The 22,147-nt window shown below is 55.6% G+C and overlaps 12 protein-coding genes across 12 annotated transcripts; 4 read left to right on the top strand and 8 right to left on the bottom strand.

Annotated features, from left to right (window-relative positions):
* Positions 1 to 213: 213 nt before the first annotated feature.
* On the top strand, positions 214 to 563 carry FA10DRAFT_225692 (hypothetical protein; the record flags this gene model as incomplete). The annotated part of the gene is made up of 2 exons (XM_025518654.1): positions 214 to 443; positions 503 to 563. Coding segments are annotated over 2 exons (291 nt in total), but the record flags the coding sequence as incomplete, so codon positions are not given.
* A 136-nt stretch (positions 564 to 699) lies between these two features.
* On the bottom strand, positions 700 to 1,368 carry FA10DRAFT_270955 (hypothetical protein; the record flags this gene model as incomplete). Its single annotated transcript, XM_025523082.1, has 3 exons — positions 700 to 1,075; positions 1,143 to 1,236; positions 1,305 to 1,368. The coding sequence occupies 3 exons, from the start codon at positions 1,366 to 1,368 to the stop codon at positions 700 to 702; spliced, it is 534 nt and encodes a 177-aa protein (XP_025381334.1).
* Positions 1,369 to 1,404: 36 nt separating this feature from the next.
* Positions 1,405 to 2,698, top strand: FA10DRAFT_248711 (DUF1771-domain-containing protein). The gene is made up of 2 exons (XM_025519502.1): positions 1,405 to 2,236; positions 2,309 to 2,698. Exons 1-2 carry the CDS (start codon positions 1,627 to 1,629, stop codon positions 2,620 to 2,622), a joined length of 924 nt encoding a protein of 307 aa, XP_025381333.1. The 5' UTR covers positions 1,405 to 1,626; the 3' UTR covers positions 2,623 to 2,698.
* FA10DRAFT_299448 (Prefoldin, subunit 4) lies at positions 2,594 to 3,245 on the bottom strand (the record flags this gene model as incomplete). Its single annotated transcript, XM_025524726.1, has 3 exons — positions 2,594 to 2,713; positions 2,786 to 3,155; positions 3,237 to 3,245. The coding sequence occupies 3 exons, from the start codon at positions 3,243 to 3,245 to the stop codon at positions 2,697 to 2,699; spliced, it is 396 nt and encodes a 131-aa protein (XP_025381332.1). The 3' UTR covers positions 2,594 to 2,696.
* A 209-nt stretch (positions 3,246 to 3,454) lies between these two features.
* On the bottom strand, positions 3,455 to 4,060 carry FA10DRAFT_264708 (Pcc1-domain-containing protein). Its single transcript, XM_025520760.1, has 2 exons — positions 3,930 to 4,060; positions 3,455 to 3,858 (listed from the first exon to the last, which is right to left on the bottom strand). Exons 1-2 carry the CDS (start codon positions 3,995 to 3,997, stop codon positions 3,525 to 3,527), a joined length of 402 nt encoding a protein of 133 aa, XP_025381331.1. The 5' UTR covers positions 3,998 to 4,060; the 3' UTR covers positions 3,455 to 3,524.
* Positions 4,061 to 4,145: 85 nt separating this feature from the next.
* On the bottom strand, positions 4,146 to 5,011 carry FA10DRAFT_248705 (hypothetical protein; the record flags this gene model as incomplete). Its single annotated transcript, XM_025519501.1, has 3 exons — positions 4,684 to 5,011; positions 4,253 to 4,624; positions 4,146 to 4,184 (listed from the first exon to the last, which is right to left on the bottom strand). The coding sequence occupies exons 1-3, from the start codon at positions 4,978 to 4,980 to the stop codon at positions 4,146 to 4,148; spliced, it is 708 nt and encodes a 235-aa protein (XP_025381330.1). The 5' UTR covers positions 4,981 to 5,011.
* An 80-nt stretch (positions 5,012 to 5,091) lies between these two features.
* Positions 5,092 to 6,989, top strand: FA10DRAFT_264707 (hypothetical protein). Its single transcript, XM_025520759.1, has 2 exons — positions 5,092 to 5,582; positions 5,641 to 6,989. Exons 1-2 carry the CDS (start codon positions 5,162 to 5,164, stop codon positions 6,882 to 6,884), a joined length of 1,665 nt encoding a protein of 554 aa, XP_025381329.1. The 5' UTR covers positions 5,092 to 5,161; the 3' UTR covers positions 6,885 to 6,989.
* On the bottom strand, positions 6,950 to 9,373 carry FA10DRAFT_299445 (hypothetical protein). The gene is made up of 3 exons (XM_025524725.1): positions 8,948 to 9,373; positions 8,459 to 8,886; positions 6,950 to 8,404 (listed from the first exon to the last, which is right to left on the bottom strand). The coding sequence occupies exons 1-3, from the start codon at positions 9,298 to 9,300 to the stop codon at positions 7,002 to 7,004; spliced, it is 2,184 nt and encodes a 727-aa protein (XP_025381328.1). The 5' UTR covers positions 9,301 to 9,373; the 3' UTR covers positions 6,950 to 7,001.
* A 450-nt stretch (positions 9,374 to 9,823) lies between these two features.
* Positions 9,824 to 10,684, bottom strand: FA10DRAFT_214089 (CRAL/TRIO domain-containing protein; the record flags this gene model as incomplete). Its single annotated transcript, XM_025518474.1, has 2 exons — positions 9,824 to 10,189; positions 10,232 to 10,684. Coding segments are annotated over 2 exons (819 nt in total), but the record flags the coding sequence as incomplete, so codon positions are not given.
* Positions 10,685 to 11,172: 488 nt separating this feature from the next.
* On the bottom strand, positions 11,173 to 12,449 carry FA10DRAFT_41710 (ribonuclease H-like protein). Its single transcript, XM_025525469.1, has 2 exons — positions 11,753 to 12,449; positions 11,173 to 11,667 (listed from the first exon to the last, which is right to left on the bottom strand). Exons 1-2 carry the CDS (start codon positions 12,375 to 12,377, stop codon positions 11,363 to 11,365), a joined length of 930 nt encoding a protein of 309 aa, XP_025381326.1. The 5' UTR covers positions 12,378 to 12,449; the 3' UTR covers positions 11,173 to 11,362.
* A 1,787-nt stretch (positions 12,450 to 14,236) lies between these two features.
* On the top strand, positions 14,237 to 14,873 carry FA10DRAFT_264704 (hypothetical protein). The gene is made up of 2 exons (XM_025520758.1): positions 14,237 to 14,509; positions 14,577 to 14,873. The coding sequence occupies exons 1-2, from the start codon at positions 14,361 to 14,363 to the stop codon at positions 14,743 to 14,745; spliced, it is 318 nt and encodes a 105-aa protein (XP_025381325.1). The 5' UTR covers positions 14,237 to 14,360; the 3' UTR covers positions 14,746 to 14,873.
* On the bottom strand, positions 14,824 to 22,125 carry FA10DRAFT_299442 (putative PRP8-U5 snRNP protein, pre-mRNA splicing factor). The gene is made up of 2 exons (XM_025524724.1): positions 21,749 to 22,125; positions 14,824 to 21,676 (listed from the first exon to the last, which is right to left on the bottom strand). Exons 1-2 carry the CDS (start codon positions 22,082 to 22,084, stop codon positions 14,903 to 14,905), a joined length of 7,110 nt encoding a protein of 2,369 aa, XP_025381324.1. The 5' UTR covers positions 22,085 to 22,125; the 3' UTR covers positions 14,824 to 14,902.
* Positions 22,126 to 22,147: the final 22 nt, after the last annotated feature.

Raw genomic sequence — 22,147 nt, 5'->3', positions numbered from 1 at the left:
AAGTAGAGGGCGCGACCCTTCCGCGTTCCTCTCTTTCCACTCACATCTTCAGATCCATCACGATGTCCGCACCAGAAGTTGACCCGTGAGTGCCGGTGTGATGCCGAAAGGTCCGTGTTGTATCATGCATCTGACAGACAGAGGTGCAGACGCTTTCCCGGGGATGCCCAGATCGCACCTCCGTCGGACAATACCAACCTCGCTTCGCAGAGCGGGCCCACGGCCGAAAATCCAGGCAACGTTCATCCAGCGGTGGACCCAAAGAGCGACCCCAACCCGCCCAAGCAAGAAGGCAGATCGATCTTCAACTCGATTGAGAACCCCTACGCGCTGCGCGAGGCCATGACGAAGCTTGAGTCATCCCTCGATGAGATCATCTCCCTCTTCCAGGGAGAGGGCGACACGCTGGGCAAGGATGGAGGCTTCACAAAGGGAAAGGAAGCGTGAGTAATGCGTGTCCATTTCCTATCTGTTAGGCTGGCCTGACTCGACCCATCTGCAGCATTACCAAGTTCAAGAACTGGAAGGAAGAGCTGGAGCAGATCAAAAGGGGACAAGAGTGATTTCACGTAACAGCGCAGTCGTCAAGCATCGTTGCAAATAGGTCTCTTGTACATTCTCATCGCATCGCTGGAAAGAAAACAATGTCACAGATTTCAATGAAGAAGAGAGTGGTGATTGAAACGACTGTCGCCAACCCTACTTTTTCACATCCAAAGCTTTTTGGCGAGCGTCCTCTGCCAGCTTCTTGCCTTCTTCCAAGACCTCCTTGCCTCGCTTTTCAACACCTTCAACGCCTTCCTTCTGGAACATGTAGGTCAAGATCCCTCCTGCGCTACCGATACCAGCGCCACCGAGCAGGCCATTTACGAGACCGACTCTTCGCAAGAAGAGAGCTGGAGTCAAGAGGGCACCGACGACGCTACCGATGAGGTGCATATCGTCCTGCTTGACTTTTTCTGCGTCCGCTCTCATTTCCAGTGTCCGCGACGCCGTGGTTGCTGCAGACTCGTTTGCCGTCAGAGCATGGGCGCCTCCTGACGCACCTGCTGCGCCCAAGAGGGGGACGACCCAGCTGTGGAGGACACAGTAAGTCTCCGGATGATGCGAGAGAAAGAGGGAGGCGCCCGAGATATACGCACTTGTAGCGAGCAAAGCTTCGAATACTGAAGCCGCCACGCCTTAGTGCAGCGATGGCGTAGATGGGTGTGGCAGCCAGTGCGCCAATTTGGTACCCTGTCCAGCCATGCATCCGTCAGAACGCAACTCTTCTTTCCTCTCCTCTCAAACATCACAGATCTCACCGTTGATGCCCCACCGCTGGACAAAGTACGTCTTTTCTCCCTCAACGCCCGGAATTTGCACCATGTTTGTAGCGTGGTGATGGGCAATCGGGGCTTCGATCGTCGGAAAGAAGGAGGATGATTGACTGTTGAGAGCGAAGTCAAGGTCGTTCCAAGGGTTCGGACAGTCCCGGTGTGGAGACCAAGGCTGTGATTTTAATTTTCCTAGCCTTGATTCGGACTCTCGCGTGGCGGGCGGATCGACATTCGAAGAATCGGTTCATTGAATCGACGATAGGCTACTCAAGGCTTGTTTGCCATCCTCTCGAAACACGCTACAACGATGGACCAGGTGATCCGGATCCTCAAGGCCCACAAGGGCCAGATCATCCGGTATGGGAAGAAGGCATTCAAGTGGTTCCAGAATCGCCAGAAGCAGCAGCAGCAGCAGCAAGGCGGAGGAGCAGGCGGCGGTGGTGGTGGATATGCAGGGGCCGCCGGCGGAGGATACCCTCAGCAAAATCAGCAGCAGCAGCAGCAATACTATGGTGGACCGGGTGGGGGAGGAGGATATCAGCAGCAGCAGCAGTACTATGGCGGAGCTGGTGGGTACGATCATCCACCTCCTCAGGGCCAGTACGGGCACTCTCCTGGTGCTTTCAATCCCCCTTCTACTGGTGTCAAGCCGAATCACGGACGCTACAACGACAACGAGGTGAACCAAAAGAACGAGCACTACCGCCAGCTTCGAGCCCAGGCCCACTCCGAGGGCGATAAGATGGCAAAGTGCTTCGACGACTCACACAAGGCCTATGCGAGCGGCGATGGAAGCAGGGCAAAGCAGCTGAGCAACGAGGGCCACGAGCACAAGAGGAGGATGGAACAAGCCAACGGCGAGGCTGCTGACTGGATCTTCAAGGCAAACAACGAGGACTCTGGTCCGGACGAGATTGGTGCGTCTCGACCTCTCTAACCTTTGCAGTCTCTTTACATGTGCTGACCGCAAGCCTTGTCTCTTGGAACAGATCTTCACGGCTTGTACACTCAGGAGGCTATTGATCGCACCGAGCAGGCCGTCCGCCAGTTCCAGAGCCAGGGCAAGCCAACGATGCGCGTCATCGTCGGCAAGGGCATCCACTCCAAGGACCACGTCGCCCACATCAAGCCGGCCATCGAGAAGCTCATGCGCGACAACAACATCTCGGCTGCTCTGGACCCCCACAACGCCGGCGTCCTCGTTGTCCACCTTCAGGGAGGCGGCAACGTTGGCGACGCTGGCTTCACCAGGGACCTGGCAAAGGGCGCTACCGGCAAGGATGATGAGTGCACCATCATGTAGATTTCTGCTCTACGCTGTCGTTGCTTTCTAGGAACAGTCTTGTCTTCATTGCTCTAATAACCTATCAATGTCCCTCAATCTCTCTCAAGGTCTGGAGGGGAGGAGGGCCCTTGTCAGCCCATCTTCTTCTGCTTGACTCGTACGTGCAGAGACGTCCACTCACTGATGTTGGACCCAAATTTGGCGTAAAGCCCGACCTTGAGCTTCTCCATCCCTTCCTCGCACTCGCTCGCCTGCTTCCTCAACTTCTCAATCTCTTCCTCCAGCTTCTCGCCATCCCTCTTCAGCATCTCAATCGCCCTCTCCTGCTTGACATAGACGAATGCATCGCCGACGCGGTACATGACCTCTTCCTCCTCGTCGACGAGTTCGATCTCTTCTGCGATCTCGTCCAATCCTTCCTTCTCGGTCACCTTGGCTCGCAGCGTCGCTTCGGCGTCGGTGAGGAGGTTGTTGAGCCGCGAGAAGGAGTTGATCGACTGCTGGTCTGCCCAGCTCACTTCCACGTCGTTGTTCGACTCGTCATCTTCGAGCTGGTTGCAACCATGTCAGTTTACTATAAGGGCTCTCTTTCTCAAGCTCGAGTGAGCTTCCTCGTCGGTCAGTGAGCTCACCATGCGCATGTTTGCAGCCGTCGACAGTGAATGACGAAGAAGGAGCGCCGATGATCACACACGCGTGAGCATTTTCAGGCAGTTCGGAAATCGGCCAAGAGACAGACACCCTGGACGACGATGGACGGCCTCGTCGGATTCAGTCGTCGTCGCTGAGGACACTGATGCCAACGAGGACGCTGTCAAGGTCCGGATAGCTTGGGGACAGGCACATGACATGAGATACTGCATCTAGTCCAATGATCTATTGTACAAGCATGTTTTACGAAACAGTGAGAGACCTCCCCTTCACCCTGCCCGACCAGTGCCATTGAGCTCGAACTCTGCATCCTGGATAACTTCGTCTTTTCTCCCCTTTCTCCGCTGCTCCTCGTGCTCGTCAGGCCCCGGGAATGCATCCATGGTCGCCAGCACGAGCTTGATGTCTTCCAGGATCGAGTTGCTGGCGAGCCTCAACTGGCGAACGGTCGAGCAGTGGCAGAGCACATCGAGCGTCTCGGGCGACGAGGACTGCGCGCGATAGGCGATAAAGGTCTCTTTCGGCCTCAGAGGCTTGTCGACGCTCAGCACCCGGTACAGGGTTGCAGCATGATGTGCGCTGGGGAGCGGAATATTGAGGGTTCTGTCAAAGATGAATGCCGAAATGCATGAGCTAGGCAAATTGGGCGGCCCTCCCGGCGCGAAGAGACTTACACGGAATGAGGAAGATGGAGCGCCTCAGGAGGCTTTGCGAAGCCTGTTGGGACATTCGGAAGCGCCATCGTGCTGGATGAGAGACCTTCAAGCACACCTTTGACCAATGGGAGCCTTGGGGGATAATTGGGCGACAATGATGAGGAAAAAAAAATGAAATCGAACCTGTGCGCGCGTCTCATCGCCGAGGAAACCAGAATTGAGGGTATATGCATTTCATATAAGGACAACAATGAGAAGGAGAATGAAGAGGACCTTTGCAGTGATGATAGTTGATCAGCATTGAGTCCCGGAAAGGTTGTAATCTGCTGGAAAGGACTCACAAGGATGAGGATCCAAACGCACCATCCACCCAACCGCTCGTCGCCTCTCCTGACCATCTCGTCCATCTTTCCCATCGCTCTCCCAAGCTTGCTCTGGCTGCTGTCAACCTCGGTGTCGAGCGCACCGATCAGCTCGACTTGCTCTCCGATCTCCTGGCCAAATGTCCCTGCTTGTCGCTTGAGCGAGGTCAGGGTGTTGCCGATGAGTGACAGTGTGTCGTCCTGGCGAGCCAGGAGGTGCTGCTGCTGTTCTCGCTCAAAGGCTTCGTTCGGGTCTTCGTCGCCCTCTTCGTCTGCTCGACTGCCCATATCGATGGATCTGAACGATGGCTTTTGATCCCCTTGCCGTCTTCCCGCAATGTCGGACAATTTCTGCTCGCGAATGTCTGTTCAGCGAGACTTCCGTAGGGTCAGACAAGTCCACCACCCACCCTCAGCTCCTCGGTACAGCTCTTGACGAATCGTCTTCTCTCCTCAAGCTCCTCTTGTGCCACGCCAAACCTCTCCGGTCCACTCCGCTCTACAACATCGACGCTTTCCTTTACGTCGGCCACATCGCCTTGAAGTGCCTCGAGGGCATCGAGGAGCCGATCGTGGGCCTCTCTCAACGACGGCGACGAAGGGCTCACCGACCTGCGCAGATCCTGGTACGATTGGCCCAGGTCCTGGGCGGATCGGAGCGAGGAGCGAAGATCAGAAGCAAAGGTGTGATACGGATCGGAAGCCATGGCGACAGACAGAGATGATGGAATGTGCCTGGACGAGTCTATTTCAAAGTAATCGAGGGTCGTCTCGCTCCAGTCGGACGCGCGCGTGCTGCGCACGGCCCCCACCAGAAGTCCTCCTCTTCCTCGATATTTCGTCAAAGACCACGATCGCCGAGCAATCGCCCGCTCAAAGCAAGGAAGGATGATGTCATCTGAAAAGGTGATCTTCTTCCGGAAGAAGAGTCAGATCAAAGCAGAGAAAGCTGGAGATGAAGACGAAGACGAAGAGGACGACACCTCCTCTTCCGGATCGTCCCTTATATCAGACGAAGATCGAGAGGAGAGGGATGAAAGGGGAGAACAAGGATCGGTACAAGCTCAGGGACGGTGCAGACTGCGGGAACATATTAGAGAGACCCTTCGCAAGGCTCAAGGAGTAAAACAAACGTTCTCCTTGACCCTTGTCTTGGCCCATACCATCTTGGACGAGCTTGGAGAGTCAAATGGCCGGCAGGGTGACTGGACCGCCCTTGTCAGCTGTCTCAAGGCGCTTCAGAAGGGCTTCGAGACTAGTTTGAACGGGTCGTCTGGTCCAAAAAGGCAAGTACTGAAGTCTTCAATCGGTGAGCTCCTCTATTCCCCGCCCCCCACCTCGTCCCATGCTCACTCAACGGCTTACAGAGCGACTACGAACGCGCCTCGAGGTCCTGTTCGAAGACCCTGCAACCCAGTCTCGCGACTATAAGTCGAGTCTGAGGAGGGATCAAGCGCGAGCCCTAAACGTGTGCCATCAGCTACACCGAAAACATTGGAGAGATGCACAGCGCTCGCGTTTGGAGCTGCGACGACGGCGAAAGTGGTTGATGGGCGACGAGTGCCTGCGCACCTCCATCGAGGCCAAAGTCTTTGATCCAACCCTCACAATCATTTGCCTCGGCGTCATGGTCGTGCCTTCCACCGCTACAGAGGACGAGAATGAAGATACGCTGGAGGAAAACGAAATGCTCGGGAAATTTTCCAACGACATGCCTCATACCCTCGCGCTAGGCTGGGATGACATAGAGCAACTCACGATATGTGGCGACGATCGGACGTGGTACATGTGCCTCTCGGAGCTGGCGATGCACTTGCGCAACGTGAGGCAGCTGCATTTTCGAACACATGCCGGGACCGACACCAGCAACGACTATCTCGTTCTCCCTCCGACCACAGCGTGCATGCGCTCGCTCGTTGATGTGGACATCGATCGGGTCCGGAATTGCCAATCTCGCAATCTGAGCTTCCAACTAGGTCTTGAATCGCTCGGCCTCAAAGATGTGCTTGAACAAAAAGATCGTGTGGAATGTCGCAATAAGGCCCTGCCGTCACTTCGAGCACTCTGCGTTATCCGATCATGTCAAGAACTTCCCCTCGAAAGCCGGACAGAGCTGTTTCGGCTCTATCCTAAGCACATCAACGCTCTCGTCAAGGCAACTTACGTCTGCGTCTCGTGTCAAAAAATTGTCTCGCCGTCAGACGGAGAAGTTGCCTCGATGGTCGCAAGGGGGGACCTCGATGAGCTTGTTGGCCCCAATCGCTTCCTCCTCGCCGATTGGAGAGAAAAGAAGTTGGCAGCGCTCGAGTCATCCAGAATTTTGCCGCCTCTTTACGAAGGTTTTCATTTCGTACCAAAGCGGCAGCGGCACATGCGAACCAGCTCGCTCGATCACGACGATGCAAAGCATGTGGTCGGTGCTATGGCACAATCAAAGGCAAATGGCAAACCGGTTCTCTTCCTCGCCGGCAGGGGCCATTGGCTAGTAGGGGAGCCGTCCCACTGGGCAGATTGGCGTTTTTGTCGTCGCTGTGCTTTGGCTCACCTCAACAGCGACGCCATTGATCGACAAGGGCCGCATGAATGCCGTTGCCTTATCTGTCGCTCATAGTCGCGATTCCCTCACCTGGAATTTCACTTCTTCAGCTACTCACGCACGCATCATGTATCAAATTCAAGCGCACGCATCCTTAAAATGACCCCAAGAGATACCCATCAACATTCAATATCAGTAAATGATCTTGCTATGGCTTTCCTCGTACCGCCTCTGTGCCTCTTGGATGTTCTCTTCCCTCTGCTTGCGTTTACTCTCGAGAAGCTTTCTGAGCAGTTCTTTGTTGCCGCTGCTTTTCTTATCCTCGACAACGCTGTTGCTTCGGCTGCTGCCGTCCGGAGTCGCAGATTTGGTCACTTTCCTTGGACTCGAAGAAGAGTCCTTGCTTTCTTCGAACTGCAAGCGTTTCTGCGGAAGGTGCGGCGAAGGGGAAAGTTGCTCTTCTTTTTGAATACCATTCGAGACTTCGGCCGTAGTCTTGAGCTCGATCGGTCTAGACTGACTTTGGCCGCTTTCGTCAAGGACCTCTGTCCTCTTTCCCTCCCTTGTTTGCTGCTGCTGCTGGTGTATGTTAGGAAGGCGGACTGCGTTGACTACCGTCTTGTATTCTTTAATGGGAATGTCGCTCTGTTGCGAGCTGCTAGGTGCTGATGATGTTGGGGCCGATGTAGCTTCGAACACACTCTCGAGCATTGGATCTTTCTCTGCGCCAGTCGTTGGAGTGTTGTGTATAGACCGCTGTTTCCCGTTCTCACTACCGAGAATCTCCTCTTCCTCTTCCTTCTCAACACCTTGATTTCCGGAGGATTGGGTGTGGGCGCGCTCGTCTTCTCGCTCACCGTTTAGAAGGAATGGGATCGATTGGCCGCTCAAGATCAGGTCGGGCATTGTTGAAGCACCAGGGATGGTCGTCTCGACCTTGACTGCCCTCTTCGCGCCCACTGAAGTTGCCGAAGTTGCTGAGACAGAGCCTTGCACTTCCTTGGTGCTGTCCCTTTCAGGCAATACACCAGAAGCAGTGACGGCGTCGGGAAGCGTGGCTGGGATGGTCTCGTTGTATGACTCTTCTTGGAGCGAAATTGAGGTTGCATTCCTGCCTCGCTCTTCTTCTCTCGCATTTCGATCCTCCAAACACCCGGACGATGAGCCTGGAAGATCCATAGACGAGCCGATCGACGCTGGTATTTGGGCACCATCGTCCCTCTGAATCGCACCGAGCGGAACGAGGTCGAGCTGCTGCGCCTCCTTTTCCAAGTCGAAATCCGCCCATGGATCATCTGCTGCTGCTGCTTTCTCGAATGCAAGCTTCGAGTGTTTAGAGTCTGCCGCCACTGTGCTTGCTGTCAATGTCGGAGGTATGGGGACTTCGGACGCTGTGGGAGCACTGGGTAAGGGAGAGTGTGTTCGCATGGCTTGTGCGGGCGGGGGTGCTTCGTCCCTGTTCACCGTAGCAGCGATGGAGGAAAGCGGAGCAGATGACTGAGGAGACTCTGTCGAGGAAGACGAGGCCAAAGTGCTAGCCGCAATTCCTGACGGCACAGGGAGCGGCCGAGGAGATGCTCTGGCTGAAGAGGGGGCTGTGCCTGCAACGTCAGCAGGGTACGCACCCCTTGGCTGCGCAGACCACATACCTTCAATGGAGGTCCCATTCTCCCTCTGCCGTATTTTCTGCTCGTTCTGTCTCTTCCTTCTCTCGTACCTTGCCTGCCTCTCCTCTTCTCTGGCCCGAATCGCCTTGACGCCCTTGACAAACCACCTCTTCAACCTCCTTCTCGATTTCGCCTCTTCGTCACTTTCTCCTTGCCCGTTGGACACAGCAGCGGCAACAGCAGCAGCAGTGCTAGTAGCAGGAGCGCCGGGTAGGAGGCCTAACTCTGCCTCGAGGCTCGTCGTCTCCCAAAAGCTTACTTCGCCAATGGAGCCCAGGAGCTGGAATGCTGAGACTTCGACGAGCAAGTGAGGCCGGCCATCTGCAAGGCGGAGTGTGATCGAGGGCCGAAGCGACTTTGCCACAATGATGGAGCCCTTGATGGAAGTAAAGGGCTTTCCGTCATTTGTACTGGCCAGAAAAAGCTCGTGAGCCTTCGACCTCAGATCAGGACCGACAGTGGCAGACTCACGCTTCGAACCACTCGACGGCTTCCCGGGCGATTCTTGCAAGGACATCGTGCCGCCGATCGGCTATTGTGCACCATATGCCATCCTTGTCGCCCCCCGCTGTACCGTCTGGTAGCCTTCCTGACATATCAAAGGTGTGAAAACGAATGATCTGGACCTTGTTGCCCTTGAAGAACGGTACGTCCGACACGATGCTCGTTTGGTCTCGCGGTTCTTCTCTCCCTCCTTCTTTTGTGTGTTCCTCGGCAGCACCGCCAGGGCGATGCCTGTGCTCAGACGAGCTCAGCGATAGCTTGTACCGCTCCGAGAGCTTGAGCAGGCCTGCGACCAGCCATGGCGAGAGCGTCTCGGCCATGGTTGGGCTGCCGTGTTGGCTCGGACGTGTCTCTTTGCCCTCTAAACGCGTCCCCCGTCCTAATCGTGTCTTGGACAGAAAAAGTAAAAATAAAAAACAAAGAGGGTGTTGGGTCTATGACGAGTCCGTGCATTTATTTCTCGTGAGGAAGGATCCTGGCAATGGCAGAGAAGAGCATGATACAGAGGAGAAGGACGGCCATTCTCCGTTAAGATGAAGAGGATGTAGTGTCTTTCGGTTCTTCAGCAGCGGGAGGCTCGGAGGTAGTCTGGGGGAGAGTCTCTTCTGCGTTCGTGGTCTCGGGTACCGCGGAAGGAGCGGCAGCGTCGACAGAGGACTGAGCCGTGGGCGGTGTCGCGACTTCACTGCTGGGTACGCTGGACTCGACTGATGACAGAGCCGCAACACCACTAGGCTCCGAGGCCGAAGAGGAAGATGGCTTCGTAGGATCCTCGGACGTCGTTGAGTCGCTGGGCCCAGCAGCAGCGGCGGCAGCGGCAGCAGCGGTACGAGAAGCCGCGGCCTCCTGCCAGGGCCCAATATCCGAGAACTCGCAACCCTTGCCACCGCACTGGCACGAACCACCAATGCTTGATGGCAACTGCTCCTCATCGATGAACTCCAGCAGCTTCGCCTTAAAGTCTGTCCCGACAATGTCAATCTTCTCGGCGGTGTTGACGGGAAGCCAGCCCTTGATGTAGCTCCAAATGGTGCTAAAGAGCCAAGGTGCATTGATGATCTGCACTCGGCCACTCAGCTCGGGAAAGTTGGTGTCGAGAATGCCGAGGAGCTGTTGGAGCTGACCCTTAAAGGCCCAGAAGGTACCCATGCCGATGCCTGCCACGTTGAGAATCATAAAGTTGTCGTCGACGCAGAGCCGCCGGACGCGCTCCTCCTCAAAGCCCACGTCTCTCGCGTGCTCCCTCGCCACTGAAGTGCATGCCCTGTACCGCCTCTGCACGGCATCCTCGAGCATACAAGCAAAGAAGTTGATGACACGATCGGGCGTCGTGTGCGTAAAGACTTCGGTAGTGTTGAGTCCAGCCAGATCCTGCACAAATATGGGCCGGTGGAACTTGTCAGTGCCGTGGAAGTACATCTTCCAACCTCCTGCAGCGACCTTGTCCCGCTCCTCAAAGTCGAAGCTTCCCTGCATCATGCTCGGCAGGTCGACGTCCTTCCGCCACTTGATCGTGTCACTGTACATCTTGAAGGCATGCTGCACGTTCCAATCCCGCGCCCGCAGGAAGCGCAGAAGGATCGTGTCCTGGTGCTCCTCGTCGACCATGGCCGGGTCGGGCAGGAAGCTGGTCTTGGTGAGAGCGCGCTTGAATGCGCTCAGCTGCTTCGCCTGAGCGATGTCGAGGTTGCCATAGTGACCGGGCTTGGTGAGCGGTCTGATGTCAAAGTCGCCTCGCTTCTTCTCGCCCTCGCTCAGCATCGTCATGGTTGTCTTTACCCTCTCCGGCGGCCGCTGCTGCTGCTCTTGCGCTTGCTCGGCCTTGTCGCCATTGGCCGCAGATGCGCCGACATTGATGTCCGCCACCGAAGGATTGCGCGAGGGCGTCTCAGAGGGCGATCGCGAATTACTCTTGCCCTTCCAGGTCCCAAAGAACGAGGAGCCCCGGTTCTTGAGGGCGGGCGCCGAAGAAGAGTCCTGGTCGGCCATTTGCGTGGGTCTATGCGAAAAGAAGGGACGGAACGAGGTTGCTTCTTGGCTTCACTTTTGGATTTTTGCCTTGCCGGGATCAAGGGTCTGTCGCGTGCCTGGCTGTCCGCGCTCGGACAAGAAGAGCCGACTGAAGAGGATAAAACCGGGTGAAGAAGGGGGAATCAAACTTGTTGATGAGAGTAACTCTGATGATTGTGAAGACAAAGATTGGAGGAGACAAGATGGCTGCAAGAGCATGTGATATTGGCAGAGGAAGGCGGGCCAAGAACGCGGCCGGCGAGGCCTGCTTGTTTGTACACTGTTCTAAAAATAGGGAATTGTGACAGCCACAATCTTCGACGCCCTGACGGGCAGGCAGGTCTTGTCTACAGCAGCGTGATGCAGCCCGTTCTAAATACTAGTGAAGTCGTCATACTCATCATGATATCGGACATACTCATCATGATATCGGACATACTCATCATGATATCGGACATACTCATCATGATATCGGACATACTCATCATGATATCGTTCCGGAATTATAGCGACCGTTGATAAGCCATTCACGAAGGTAGTCATCTCATTCACTTCGCGCTTGGCCGCCGCGTCCGCTCGACCATTCAGCGAACGGTCAAGCCTCCAGAAGAGCACCTCGAGACCATTGTGTCGATTGGCCTCAATATTCCAAACTATAGACCCTGTCAGCTTGTCTCCTTCATGCAAAAAAAAAAAAAAAAAAAAACATCGAACATGACTCACTCAGTTCCTGCCAAAGGTCTCGGTTCTTGACGGGCTCACCGCTGGCTGTGCGCCAATTTGTGTACTGCCACTTGCGCACATACATCGTTGCGCCTTTGACGATCCATTCCGAGTCCGTGCCAATGACGAGCCGGCTGAATCCTTCCGCCTTCCAATTTCGGCATCGAATCGCGGCAAGCACAGCAATCATTTCGGCACGATTCGAGGTCGCATCCCTCTTGTCCCGCAGGGGAAACGAAAAGACGCCTTCGGTCCCCGTGAGGGGATTGTGGGGCGCATAGACGACTGCCGAGGCGGCCTTGGCGTTTGGTCGGCCATTGTCGCGGCAGGCCCCGTCGGTCTGAACAAGCACCATGGCCTCGTCAAAATGGTGGACGAATCGCGTCTGGGGTACCAAGCCCCAGTTGTTGGTCGGCACAAAGAGTTGGTCGGGCGTGTCCAACGGGTGGCACTTGAACGAATTGGCCAGTGGTGCTTCGGTGTCAACAACCTTGAAAAACCTGCGGCTTTTTTTCCCCATGATCCTCTTTCGATTGTGCTGGCGCTCACGTTCGTCGGCCGGCGACATCTTGAACAAGGGTTTCTCGTTGGGAAGCGTGATCCTGGCACCGTACATAGGGAACTGGAAGTCCCATCTCGGGTTTTTTTGTGTTTGTGTGACCATCTTGCCCCTCTCCCCCAGTCGACGAGCGCTGGACTGAGCGCGACTAAGCGGCTACACGCTCGTGTAGAAGAGAGAACGCCATTGTCCAGCGCACAGACCTCGGACAATTCTGAAAAGTTGGCTAAGACACGTGAAGCCATGTACTGTACTGTACACTGCAGTACTTCGATGCCCTCTCTCCCCACCTTCGGTCACCGGGACTATACTCCTGCTTGTTCCGGCAAAGAAGCTTTTCTCGCTAGCATCTGCTCCGTTCTTTTAGGCCTAGAGCGACTCATCTGTGAAATCTAATGCCTGTGCTCGGTCGTGACCTTTTACAATTACTTTCGACTATTTTACAGCGACTTTGAGGAAACTCGTCTGCACAAAGTGCAACACTCTTTCTCTCATCATGCCGTAAATCTTTTGCAACAACTAATCCTGAAGAAGAGGGGGATCATTCTGACTGAAAGCAGATGATGACAACAGCAGTGTGGACCCGAGATCTATGTGCCAGTCTAGCCGCATGCTCGATTTCTGACATCAAATAGAGAGCAAGAAGCAAAGTAACGGGAATATCACTGCCGGAGGAGTTCAAAGGCAGAGAAAGCTGGGCTACAATCTCTGGCCCATTGATCTTGATGACAGCGTGAATTTCGGTATCGAGCGAGGCTTCATGTGCACTGTGCTGCCTCCTTCGACACCTCGTCGCAGCAATGTGTACTTCCAATACAGGTAAAATGTAGACCGAAAGCAACTCTGAACATAAGTTGGGGCTCGTCTGTTATTGTTAACGGCCACAACATATTGATGCCATTTTGTTAATAGCGCACCGAGAAGGAGTCTGGGCGGTCATACAGCACCGGGGCCAAAGAGAGTCTAGGATCAAGGCCGACCTAGTCCGGACTAATGAAAGAATTATTTCTCTACGGAGGGAATAATCCGGTCAATTGCATCTGGAACATGCTTCCCGCTACAGCACAAGGATGAGTAGGAGAGTCCTCTTCCTTATTTTCTGCACTCTGTTAGTTGAATTAAGCCCCTCAACGCTGGCCTGTGCCTAAAACAGGCACAGTGAAGCCCATTGGCGATGAAAATCTACTTTAAATTTCGTCGCTCAACTCGGTATTAATCTCCCGACCTTCTGTCCCTCTACGTCCTGATCGAGGGTTCTATCTGTGCCGTCCCAGATCTTTGCCGATTATTTCTGTTTCCTGACTCATGGTCATTTGCCTTGCATTGTGAGCCTGCAATTTTCTTATACGGTTACGGGCACCGACAAAGCTTAAATTGCTGCAGAGCGGGGACCTCTGACCGCCGGAGCTGCGCGTCAAGGGCCATATTTTTTTTCGGTGTGGCTGCTCGCCGCTTCAGAAGCCGCGGCAGCCGGCACCACTTGAGCTATCTGGGTGCGCAAGAAACATTGCCCTCTGTGACCGCTGACCTTGCCGTGCACTCTCTGCGCATGTGAAGAGATTCCATCCAGCGGAAAGCAAAAAGTCCGCGTCGATAAGACGATCGCCTGCGTTCCTGCAGAAAATCTAATGACACCGCCGGGACACGAAGGGAAGCCGGTCTCACTTAGTTTCGACGGTCGTCTCGGGTCTCGTGTGGGGTCTATGGCTTAGCTAGCTACGGGCTTGCTCACTTCTCCTGTATTCGGAATACTCTGGCGGACCTTGATCCGAGTGAGCTACAAAACAATGCGTATCGGCAAGGACCTTCTTTACCAGAGTCGATAGGAAAGAGAATCAATCCTCCGCAAAATTGAAATGTGCGCCCCGGAAATGCGGGGATGCGAGAAGGAAAGTCTGACGCACATAACTTCTCACGGCCTAGAACGGATCGGTTCCTCGAATGCGATTAAGCTAGACCCTCTCTGTGCAATGTCCAGCTCTGCGAGGTTATAAAAGACCAGGTCTCTCAACTACCTGGCTATTCCCTCTCTCGTCACCAATCGATTTCCACACAACCTCTCTCTCCTACCAGCCCATCCCCCAAGCTATGAAGTCTGTCAACGCTGTCCTGTCGGCCTCGGTCGCCGTCTGCCTTTGCCTCGCAGCCTCGTGCCAGGCATACGACTTCCGCCAGCTCGTCAACATCCCAAAGGGCACCGCCGCCTCTGACTTCTGCACCAAGTGGGGCGACGAGTGGTGCGTTTATTTCCCTGGGTAGAATCTCTTGACTTCCCAAGGCTGACCCTTGCTCCTCTGTTCACAGCAACACCTACAAGCGCAGCGATTCGGGATCCCACTACCGTAGCACCTTCTGCGAGCTTGGCGACTACCAGGGCAAGAACAAGGACACCAAGGCTCTCGTCTACTGTCTCGCTGGCCACACGATCACGAATGCCATCGAGAAGCAAACGGGCGCGACAAATGCCAACTAAATACTGCGTTGACCTTTCGGATCGCCGCTCCCCTCTCTAGTAGTAGTTCATGTCATGTCAATGGCATCACATTCATCTCTACAAGAGTACTGGACTTTTCGATAATTCATTCAATTCATGATGATACAAAATGCAAAGGGAAAGAGAAGGAAGCAGCCTATTCCAGAGGATTTTCAACGTCTGCGCCCTCAAGCGCATCGTCGTTGTCAGTGAAGCTGAGGAAAACGTGCGAGTGGTGCATCTCGTCCCAGAAGGACGGCGGCCGGTCGACGGTATACTGTGTCTTCATGGTCGGCGTCCACGTTGCACTGAGTGAAAGGCCATAGTTCCACACACGGTCGACTGGCACAAGCGTTGTGCCAAGGATTCGGTCAGAGAGCAGCAGCTGGACGCGGTCGGCCGAGCCGTTGGGGTTGAAGCCTTGCGGATTGCCTGCCGCATCGATGGCTGTCGCCTTGCGACCCCACTCGAAGCCTTGAACGGAGAGAGAATAGGCAGACAAAGAGACGGAGCCGGGCGTGAAGGCGCACGTCAGCGTGATGCTGCTTGCGCCCCACTCCTCGTGCTGGGCCATCAGACGCGCGTGCGAGACAACGTCGGGCGCACTGAGGTGAGGAAGGTCCAAGCTCTGCGTCTTGATTCGTCCCAGAGGCTCCAGTCCAGCGAGCATATAGTCGTGCTTGGGAAGATCGCCCGGCATCTCGACGCCGTTGTTGCTGCCCCGCTGCGGTACCCAGACGATGCACTTGATCTCCTTGACCGAGGGCGCATCCGACGGTGAAGCACCGTAGAGCAGACCAACGACCTGCGTCCGAAGGTCCGAGTTGACAATGAATGTCTTGAGGACATTCTTGGGCATGACGTACGTCAAGGCACCCGCATCCTCACGCACATCCTCGTTGGACACATACAGGTGCTGGCATCGCAGCGGCAAGTTGGTCGCAGAGAGTGCTCGGATGCGCCAGTCGCTCTTCGACGAGAAGACCTGGTTTTCGTACTGGGTCGTCGTCACTGTCTGGATCTCGTCGCCATGGATGTTCGTCGTGCGCGTCTGGGTTGCCGTGACCTGCTGTGCCGCCTCTGCGCTCTTTTCGATCTCAGCCATCTGCTGGCGTTGCACAGACGGCGCTTGAATCTCAGCACCGAGGATGATGTCTCGAATTTCCGACGATGTGAGCGAGGCCACGTTGACCGAATTGCGCTTTCCATAGTCGGTCAAGATCAAGTCACGAAGTGCAATCTCGACCTTGATCCATTCGTCATCCGAAAGGGTCGGCCATATGTGATGAGGCTCCGTGACCGTCGAGATGTTGGGTCGAAGGATGATCTTGGCCTTCTCTTGGTTGACGTGGAGGGCACGAAGGAGCAGGATGCACCGGGAGAACGCCGTGTAGGATGAAATGCTCTTGAGCCAGTCGTCGTAGAGGCTGTAGAGGACCATCTGGGGCTGCGTGGCTCGTAGGATCAGATCTCCGAACTTTTCCAGCTTAAGACAAGCCTGGAAGGGCAGCTGCAGCTCAGATCCCTTGATGACGATATTGGGGAAATCGAGCAGGTGGACCTCAAGAGGATCAAGCATACCCTTTCGGGTCACAATGACCTGCTTGGGCTGCTCCTCAACGGGCAGAGAGCGAACGAGAGCCGCCACTTCTTCGGCCGTCTTCCACTTGGCAAGTTGACCGAGACGCTTCTGGCCGGCCCAGACGGATGTGTGGATAATCTTGAGGAAGAGCTGGCCCGTTCGCGGGTTCAAGATGAAGATGCAACCATTGATCGGCTTTGTGACCAGGTTGCCCTCGAACGTGCGGTGGATAGTGACTCGATAGACGTTGGTGTCGTCGACCATCCAGATCACTTGGTTGGAGAACAACTCAGCGTAATTGCCCGAGCTGAGGTACGGCTCCGTAGGCTCGGAACTGTACAGCTGTAAGCTCTTGCGAATTCGCTCGCGCAGGACGTACAGCGCCGGATTGGCCTTCATGATCTTGGCCATGGCTTGCTGAATCAGAGGCTTGGAGCCCGGGAACCAGTTGCCGTAACCCGAGTACCTGTTGTAGCAGAGGTCGATGGCCAGCAGCGCACCCGTAGCGCATGGGTAGATCGAGGTCGAATCGCTCGTGTAGTCGAGGAACTTGGCGCGCGAATATCGCTCCACGTCGTTCATATCGTAATCTCCCCAACGAAGCTGGACGTCGAGCCACCACTTTGCTGAGCTCGAGTTGTCAAGCACGTCGCGCGAATCGGTCAAGAGCGAAGGACGGCTCATGGGCCACTTGTACGAGCTGAAGAGGACCACGTCAGCACTACTGGCGTTCATCTTGTAGGACTTTCGCGGGTGGATCGTCTCCTTTTGGACCGTCTCGATCTGCAGTGCCTCGAGTTCCTGGTCAAAGACCTGACACAAGTCCATGACGACGCTCTCGTGGATCTTCTGCCACAAGTGGGCTCGGAAGAGCTGGATGTAGGAGATCTTGAGCACTGGCAGCTTGCCGTGCATGAAGATGCCAGTGAGATCCAGCTGGACCTGGAAACCAACGTAGACGGAGCTTCGGTTGAGCGTGGGCGAGAACCACAGGCTGAATCGACGATTGGGAATCTGGTTGAGACCACTCCTCTGGGCATTGGTCAGCCTCTTGGACTGCATACTCTCTTCGAAGCTCGACGACTTCTCCCAGAACAGACCCTCCCAAGTAGGATGACCCGTGCCGCTGAAGAGGGTGTGCTCCAGGATCGTCTCGACACCACCCAAGGCTGCGATCATGTCAACACGGGCCGAGTTCAGGTTCCACAATTTTCCATCGTGCCTCTGGTTGGTCCAGCGGTAGTCGTTCGACTTGAGAATCTGGTACTGAGTGAAGTACTGCCGGAGACGGTGCATCTTGTCGTACGACAGAATCGTGCGGTCCTTCTGGAACAACGTCGAGATTCGAGGAATACCGCGATCGAATGAATCCTCGACGTCCTCGAGCGTGATGCGCCGAGACTGCTGGGCAGCCTCCTTGCGCTTCTGAGCGTATTCGGACCAAACGCGAGCGCTGTCGGCAAACTCGGACTGCCAAGGAATGATGTACCGGTACAGATTGGGGATAAGGCAGTCCTCCTGCGCCGTCATACCGCTCCGGAAGTGCGTCAAACCACCTTCGGATGTCTGCCTGGAGTACTTGAGATCCGCCGTCGGGATGAGCACGTGTGCCATCGAGATCATACCGAGGCCACCGAGTTCCTTGGGACTGTAGAAGACCACGGGAGGGAAACGACTTGGCATCTTGGAGTTCAGGCCAAGCTTGACTCTTGTCTGCACCTTGTTCTCGGCTTTGACGATGAGGTCAAGGAGCTCCGGAGTCGTGACGACGGCTTCGCGATAGTATGTGACGAGCGCGATAATCGTCGTGTTCCACTTGTTGGCAATCTTCGAGAAGGTCGTCGCACCAGCCGCCATGAGAACCTGTCTGACTCTGTTGCTGAAGTTGCCGATGCCCTCGTCGGACACGCGGATGAAAGCTTGAGCGGTGCGCTCGCCCGAACCACTGTTGACGAGCGACCAAACACCTTCGTGGTCGGTGTTCACATCGCCCTGCCGAATCTTGGGCAGGATTCTGATCTCGAAGAACTGCATGCTGAAGAGGAGGTTCGGATTGTCCTTGGAATAGACGCTAACGAACGAATCCTCAAACTCGATCGTCGTCAAGGACCGTGGCAGTCTGTTTTTGATGGACCAAAATACGGCTCGCCCAAGGTTGACATCGTGCTTGACGAGACGCATCCGCAGATCCTTCGGCCAGCAGCGCTTGTTGTTGTAGCCGATATAGTTGCTGTTCGTCGGATCCGGGTTCGCTGCCAGGTAGCGCTGGATGAGGTCGCGCGACTCTTCGGCCGTGAAGCGGAACATGATGTGGATGCGATCAACGAAGCGACAGTAGAGGCGGATCGGATGCTTTGTCTCGGTAGCGGTATCCTTGAACTGGCAGAAGCCATTGGGCATCTGTGGAGGCCCAGCCAGCTCCGAGGCGCGCTCCAGACCCAAGATCAACAGGTCCAGCACGAGGCCGTAGTACTGGAACACGAAGCCGGAGAACTGAAGCCCGCGGATCATGCCGTAGGTATTGATGTGCGCCATGTCCTTGAACACGATGGAGATGTTCTGCTTCGACGTGATGTAGTCCGCCAGGTTAGCGTCCATGATGAGACGCAAAAGCCTGTTGAGCAGAGTCAAATCGACCTTTTCGTAGACGCGACTAAGCTGCGTCTCCATCATGACATTGGTCTCGCCGTTGGCCGTCTCCCACACATCGTGGAGATTGTTAACGGCGTTGCACCATTTGTACACAAGCAGAGGTGCCGGCTCTGAGTCGCCAGGCTTAATCCACGGCGGGAAAAGCTGGCGTTTGTCAGCCTCATAGCAGAGGTACTGGTCGAGGTAGGCGTCGGTAATCTTTTCCAGAGGCTCAATGTCATAGACGGGAATGATCTGCGCGTAGGTATCGTAGAACTCGAGGCCGACCTCCTTGAAAGCCCTCTGCGTCAGCATCAACCTCTTGATGCGTGCAAGCGTCTCGTGCGGATTGTCAAAGGCTTGCTCAACGAGCGCCAGCTCTTCTCGTTGGCTCTGGTTAAGACGACCCTTGACACTGTATGCCTCCTTGAGCTTCTCCAACGCCAGCACCAAGAGCTTGGTGTCGTGCTTGAAGTTGAGCGAGGGGAAGGGAATCGGCTGGAAGCGGCGCGACTCGAGCCAGTGCACAGTCGACGTGTAGATGGCGACCGCGGCCTCTGACGTAATGTAGGGTCCATCCTTCAAGTAGGAGTTCTGACGTTCCTGTTCCGCCTTGAGATAGAGCCGCGTAAGACGACCCAGGTTCTTTCTCGCCACCGTCTTGTCAACCGTAGCGCCTCTGCGGATTCGCTCTCGGTTGTAATGGGCCACGGATGTCCACCAGTCGGCCTTGCTCTTGACATAGCGCAGGATGAGATTTTCAATCGCCGTCGGCATGCCAGGCACCTTCCAGGGCACGTTGGCTTTCCAGCAGCGCCATGCCTCGGACAGATGGCTCAAGCACGTCTTTGCCTTGTTATTCTTCATGCCCTCGGGCAACATGTCGAGCAGGTCCGACATGACTGCCGCACGAAGCTCGAGATCGTAGTGCGACTCGACTCGCTGCTTGGTGATCGTGCTGCTCATGTTCTTGGAGTTCCTTCCCTCGAATTGACGCGCGAGGAGATTACCCAGCCACCGCTCGAGCAGCGGCACGATACCGCGGAAGAAGAACATCCAGACACGCCACGAGGGAGCCCAGAAGCCGACACCGGGGCCCTTACCAACGGGACCCGAGTTGAAGCGGTGGTAGATGACGTGCTTCAGGTCCTTGCATGCGCGGATCTGATGCATCAGCTTGTACTTGTACCGGTACATGCCGGTCAAGGTGCCGACGTGATTGAACGTGTACTGAAGACCATCAGCAAGCTGAAAAGCGTCGACGTTGCCGAGTCGGTACATGACAAAGGAGTCAACGACAATCTTGACTAACCGACCGAGCTCACGGACGAGGTGGAAGGCATTGCCGAATCGAGACTTCTTGCGCTCTTTTGTCGTCAGTGTCTTGACTGGTTTCAGATTGAGGTTGTAGTCGAGATGGAGGTAGTGGAGACCCTTTCGGTGAATGAGGAGGTTCAACATGTTGAAGCTTTGCCTCACGACCTGCAAGCCTGCCTCGACCCAGTCGAGCGTCGTCGTCTGGAAGAATTTGGTGCCCTTGAGTTGTCGCAGCAGGTACTTTTTCGTACCTGCTTTCGGTGGTCTTGACTGCAGGCAGTTTGCCACGTAGCGCTTGAGAAGCTTTTGGTAGGAGACGCGAGTCTTGACTGGCTGGCCTGGCGGGCAGTGCTCCAGGTACCACGAGTTGATGAGCGGTACGTCCAGCGCCCTCTTTGTCTTGCCGCTGCGAACATTGTAAGGAGGCGCGGCCCACCAGAGTGCAATTGCATCCGCTGTCAGATCATTCTCCAGCTCTTTGTCCTGCAGGAACGGCTCGACGTTTTCCGGGAGACTGAAGGCCACCTCGTCGGGCAGCTCGTCATCGCCCTCGACGCCCTCGCCAAAGACGGCGTCTTCGTGATTGACGACGGGTTCACCGTCGTCAAAGTGCTCGCGGAACTTGTCCAGGTTACCGAGCCCACGGGACGAAATCGGATTGATGACAGGGTCAAAGTAGAAGCACGGCAGGTCTGGGTCGTCGGTCCGGATGTAGACATTCTTGGGCTCGTGGTAGGCGGTGATGTGCACCGACCTCGGCCGGCTGTTGTACAGATGGGGGAAGGCGATCTTGTACTCAGTTCTGATCTGCTGCCGGATGATGACTTTCCGCAAGTCGTTGAACTCTGTCCAGTCCTCGTCAAAGTTCTCGACGTCCTTGAACAGCGGCTCAAACTTCGGGCCACCAGGAATGGCCACGTTGAGTGCCTTGGCGGAGAGGAAGCTCTTCTTGTCAAAGAGGTAAAAGTAGTTTCGGTCACCGCTGGTGAAGTCGGAGAGCAACGTCTTTCCGAGCCGATGCAGCGCAGCCATCTGCGGCAGATCGAGCGACCAGAAGCGGTATGAGGGTCCATTGACGTACTTTGGCTCGTCTGCCAAAGGCTTATAGTCGTAGAACCAGTCAATAATCGCCTCGTCCTCCTCCTCGTCGAGCTCCAGCTGAATGGCCTCGAGGGGCTCAACGTCCAAGATGTTGTCGCCATAGTCGAGCGGCGGCTCCTCATCATCAAAGGGCGGGAAGCGCATCCTCTTGAAATGCCTCCGATCGCGCTTCTCCCTCCGCATCGCCAACCACATGGCCGCCCACTGAGCGTGGTAGACTGGCTCAATGACTCTCGGAATCTCATTGACAAAGGTAATTGCTCCCGTGATGTGGTAGACGACCGGCACCTCTCGAATTTGCTGCAGCAAGCAAATAATAGTCAGCGTCGAGGACAATCTCGTCAGCAGGACCGAAGCAAAACCTCGACTCACCTCCCAGGGCATGGGGATATTTTCCATGAGCTTCATCATGGCATGGGGCACGTACTTGAGCGCACCGAGGTGGACGCGCTTGTCGTTGCGGTACTTGCGGTTGCTCATGTCACCATGGTCCTTGATGATCTTGCGGACATGCTCTGGCGGCAGCTCCTGCTTGCCCGTGTCGACAAAGGCCGTCTTGCCTCGGCGGTCGCCAAAGCGGCGCGACTGGGCCTGCTGCCACTTGCGCGCCTTGGCCTTGAGCTGGTCCTCCGTCATCGTCGAAGACGACGCCGACGCCGGCACATTGCCGTTGGGCGCCATGAAGCCCGGCGGCGGTGCGACAGACATCCCTGTGCGTGTCGGACGGGGAGTGGATGCCAGAAGGATTGCAAAGCTCAGCGATCGCAGCGT

The sequence above is a fragment of the Acaromyces ingoldii genome (assembly GCF_003144295.1).
Source record: "Acaromyces ingoldii strain MCA 4198 unplaced genomic scaffold FA10scaffold_1, whole genome shotgun sequence".
NCBI classification, from domain to species: domain Eukaryota; kingdom Fungi; phylum Basidiomycota; class Exobasidiomycetes; order Exobasidiales; family Cryptobasidiaceae; genus Acaromyces; species Acaromyces ingoldii.
This window is presented reverse-complemented; position numbering and strand designations above follow the sequence as displayed.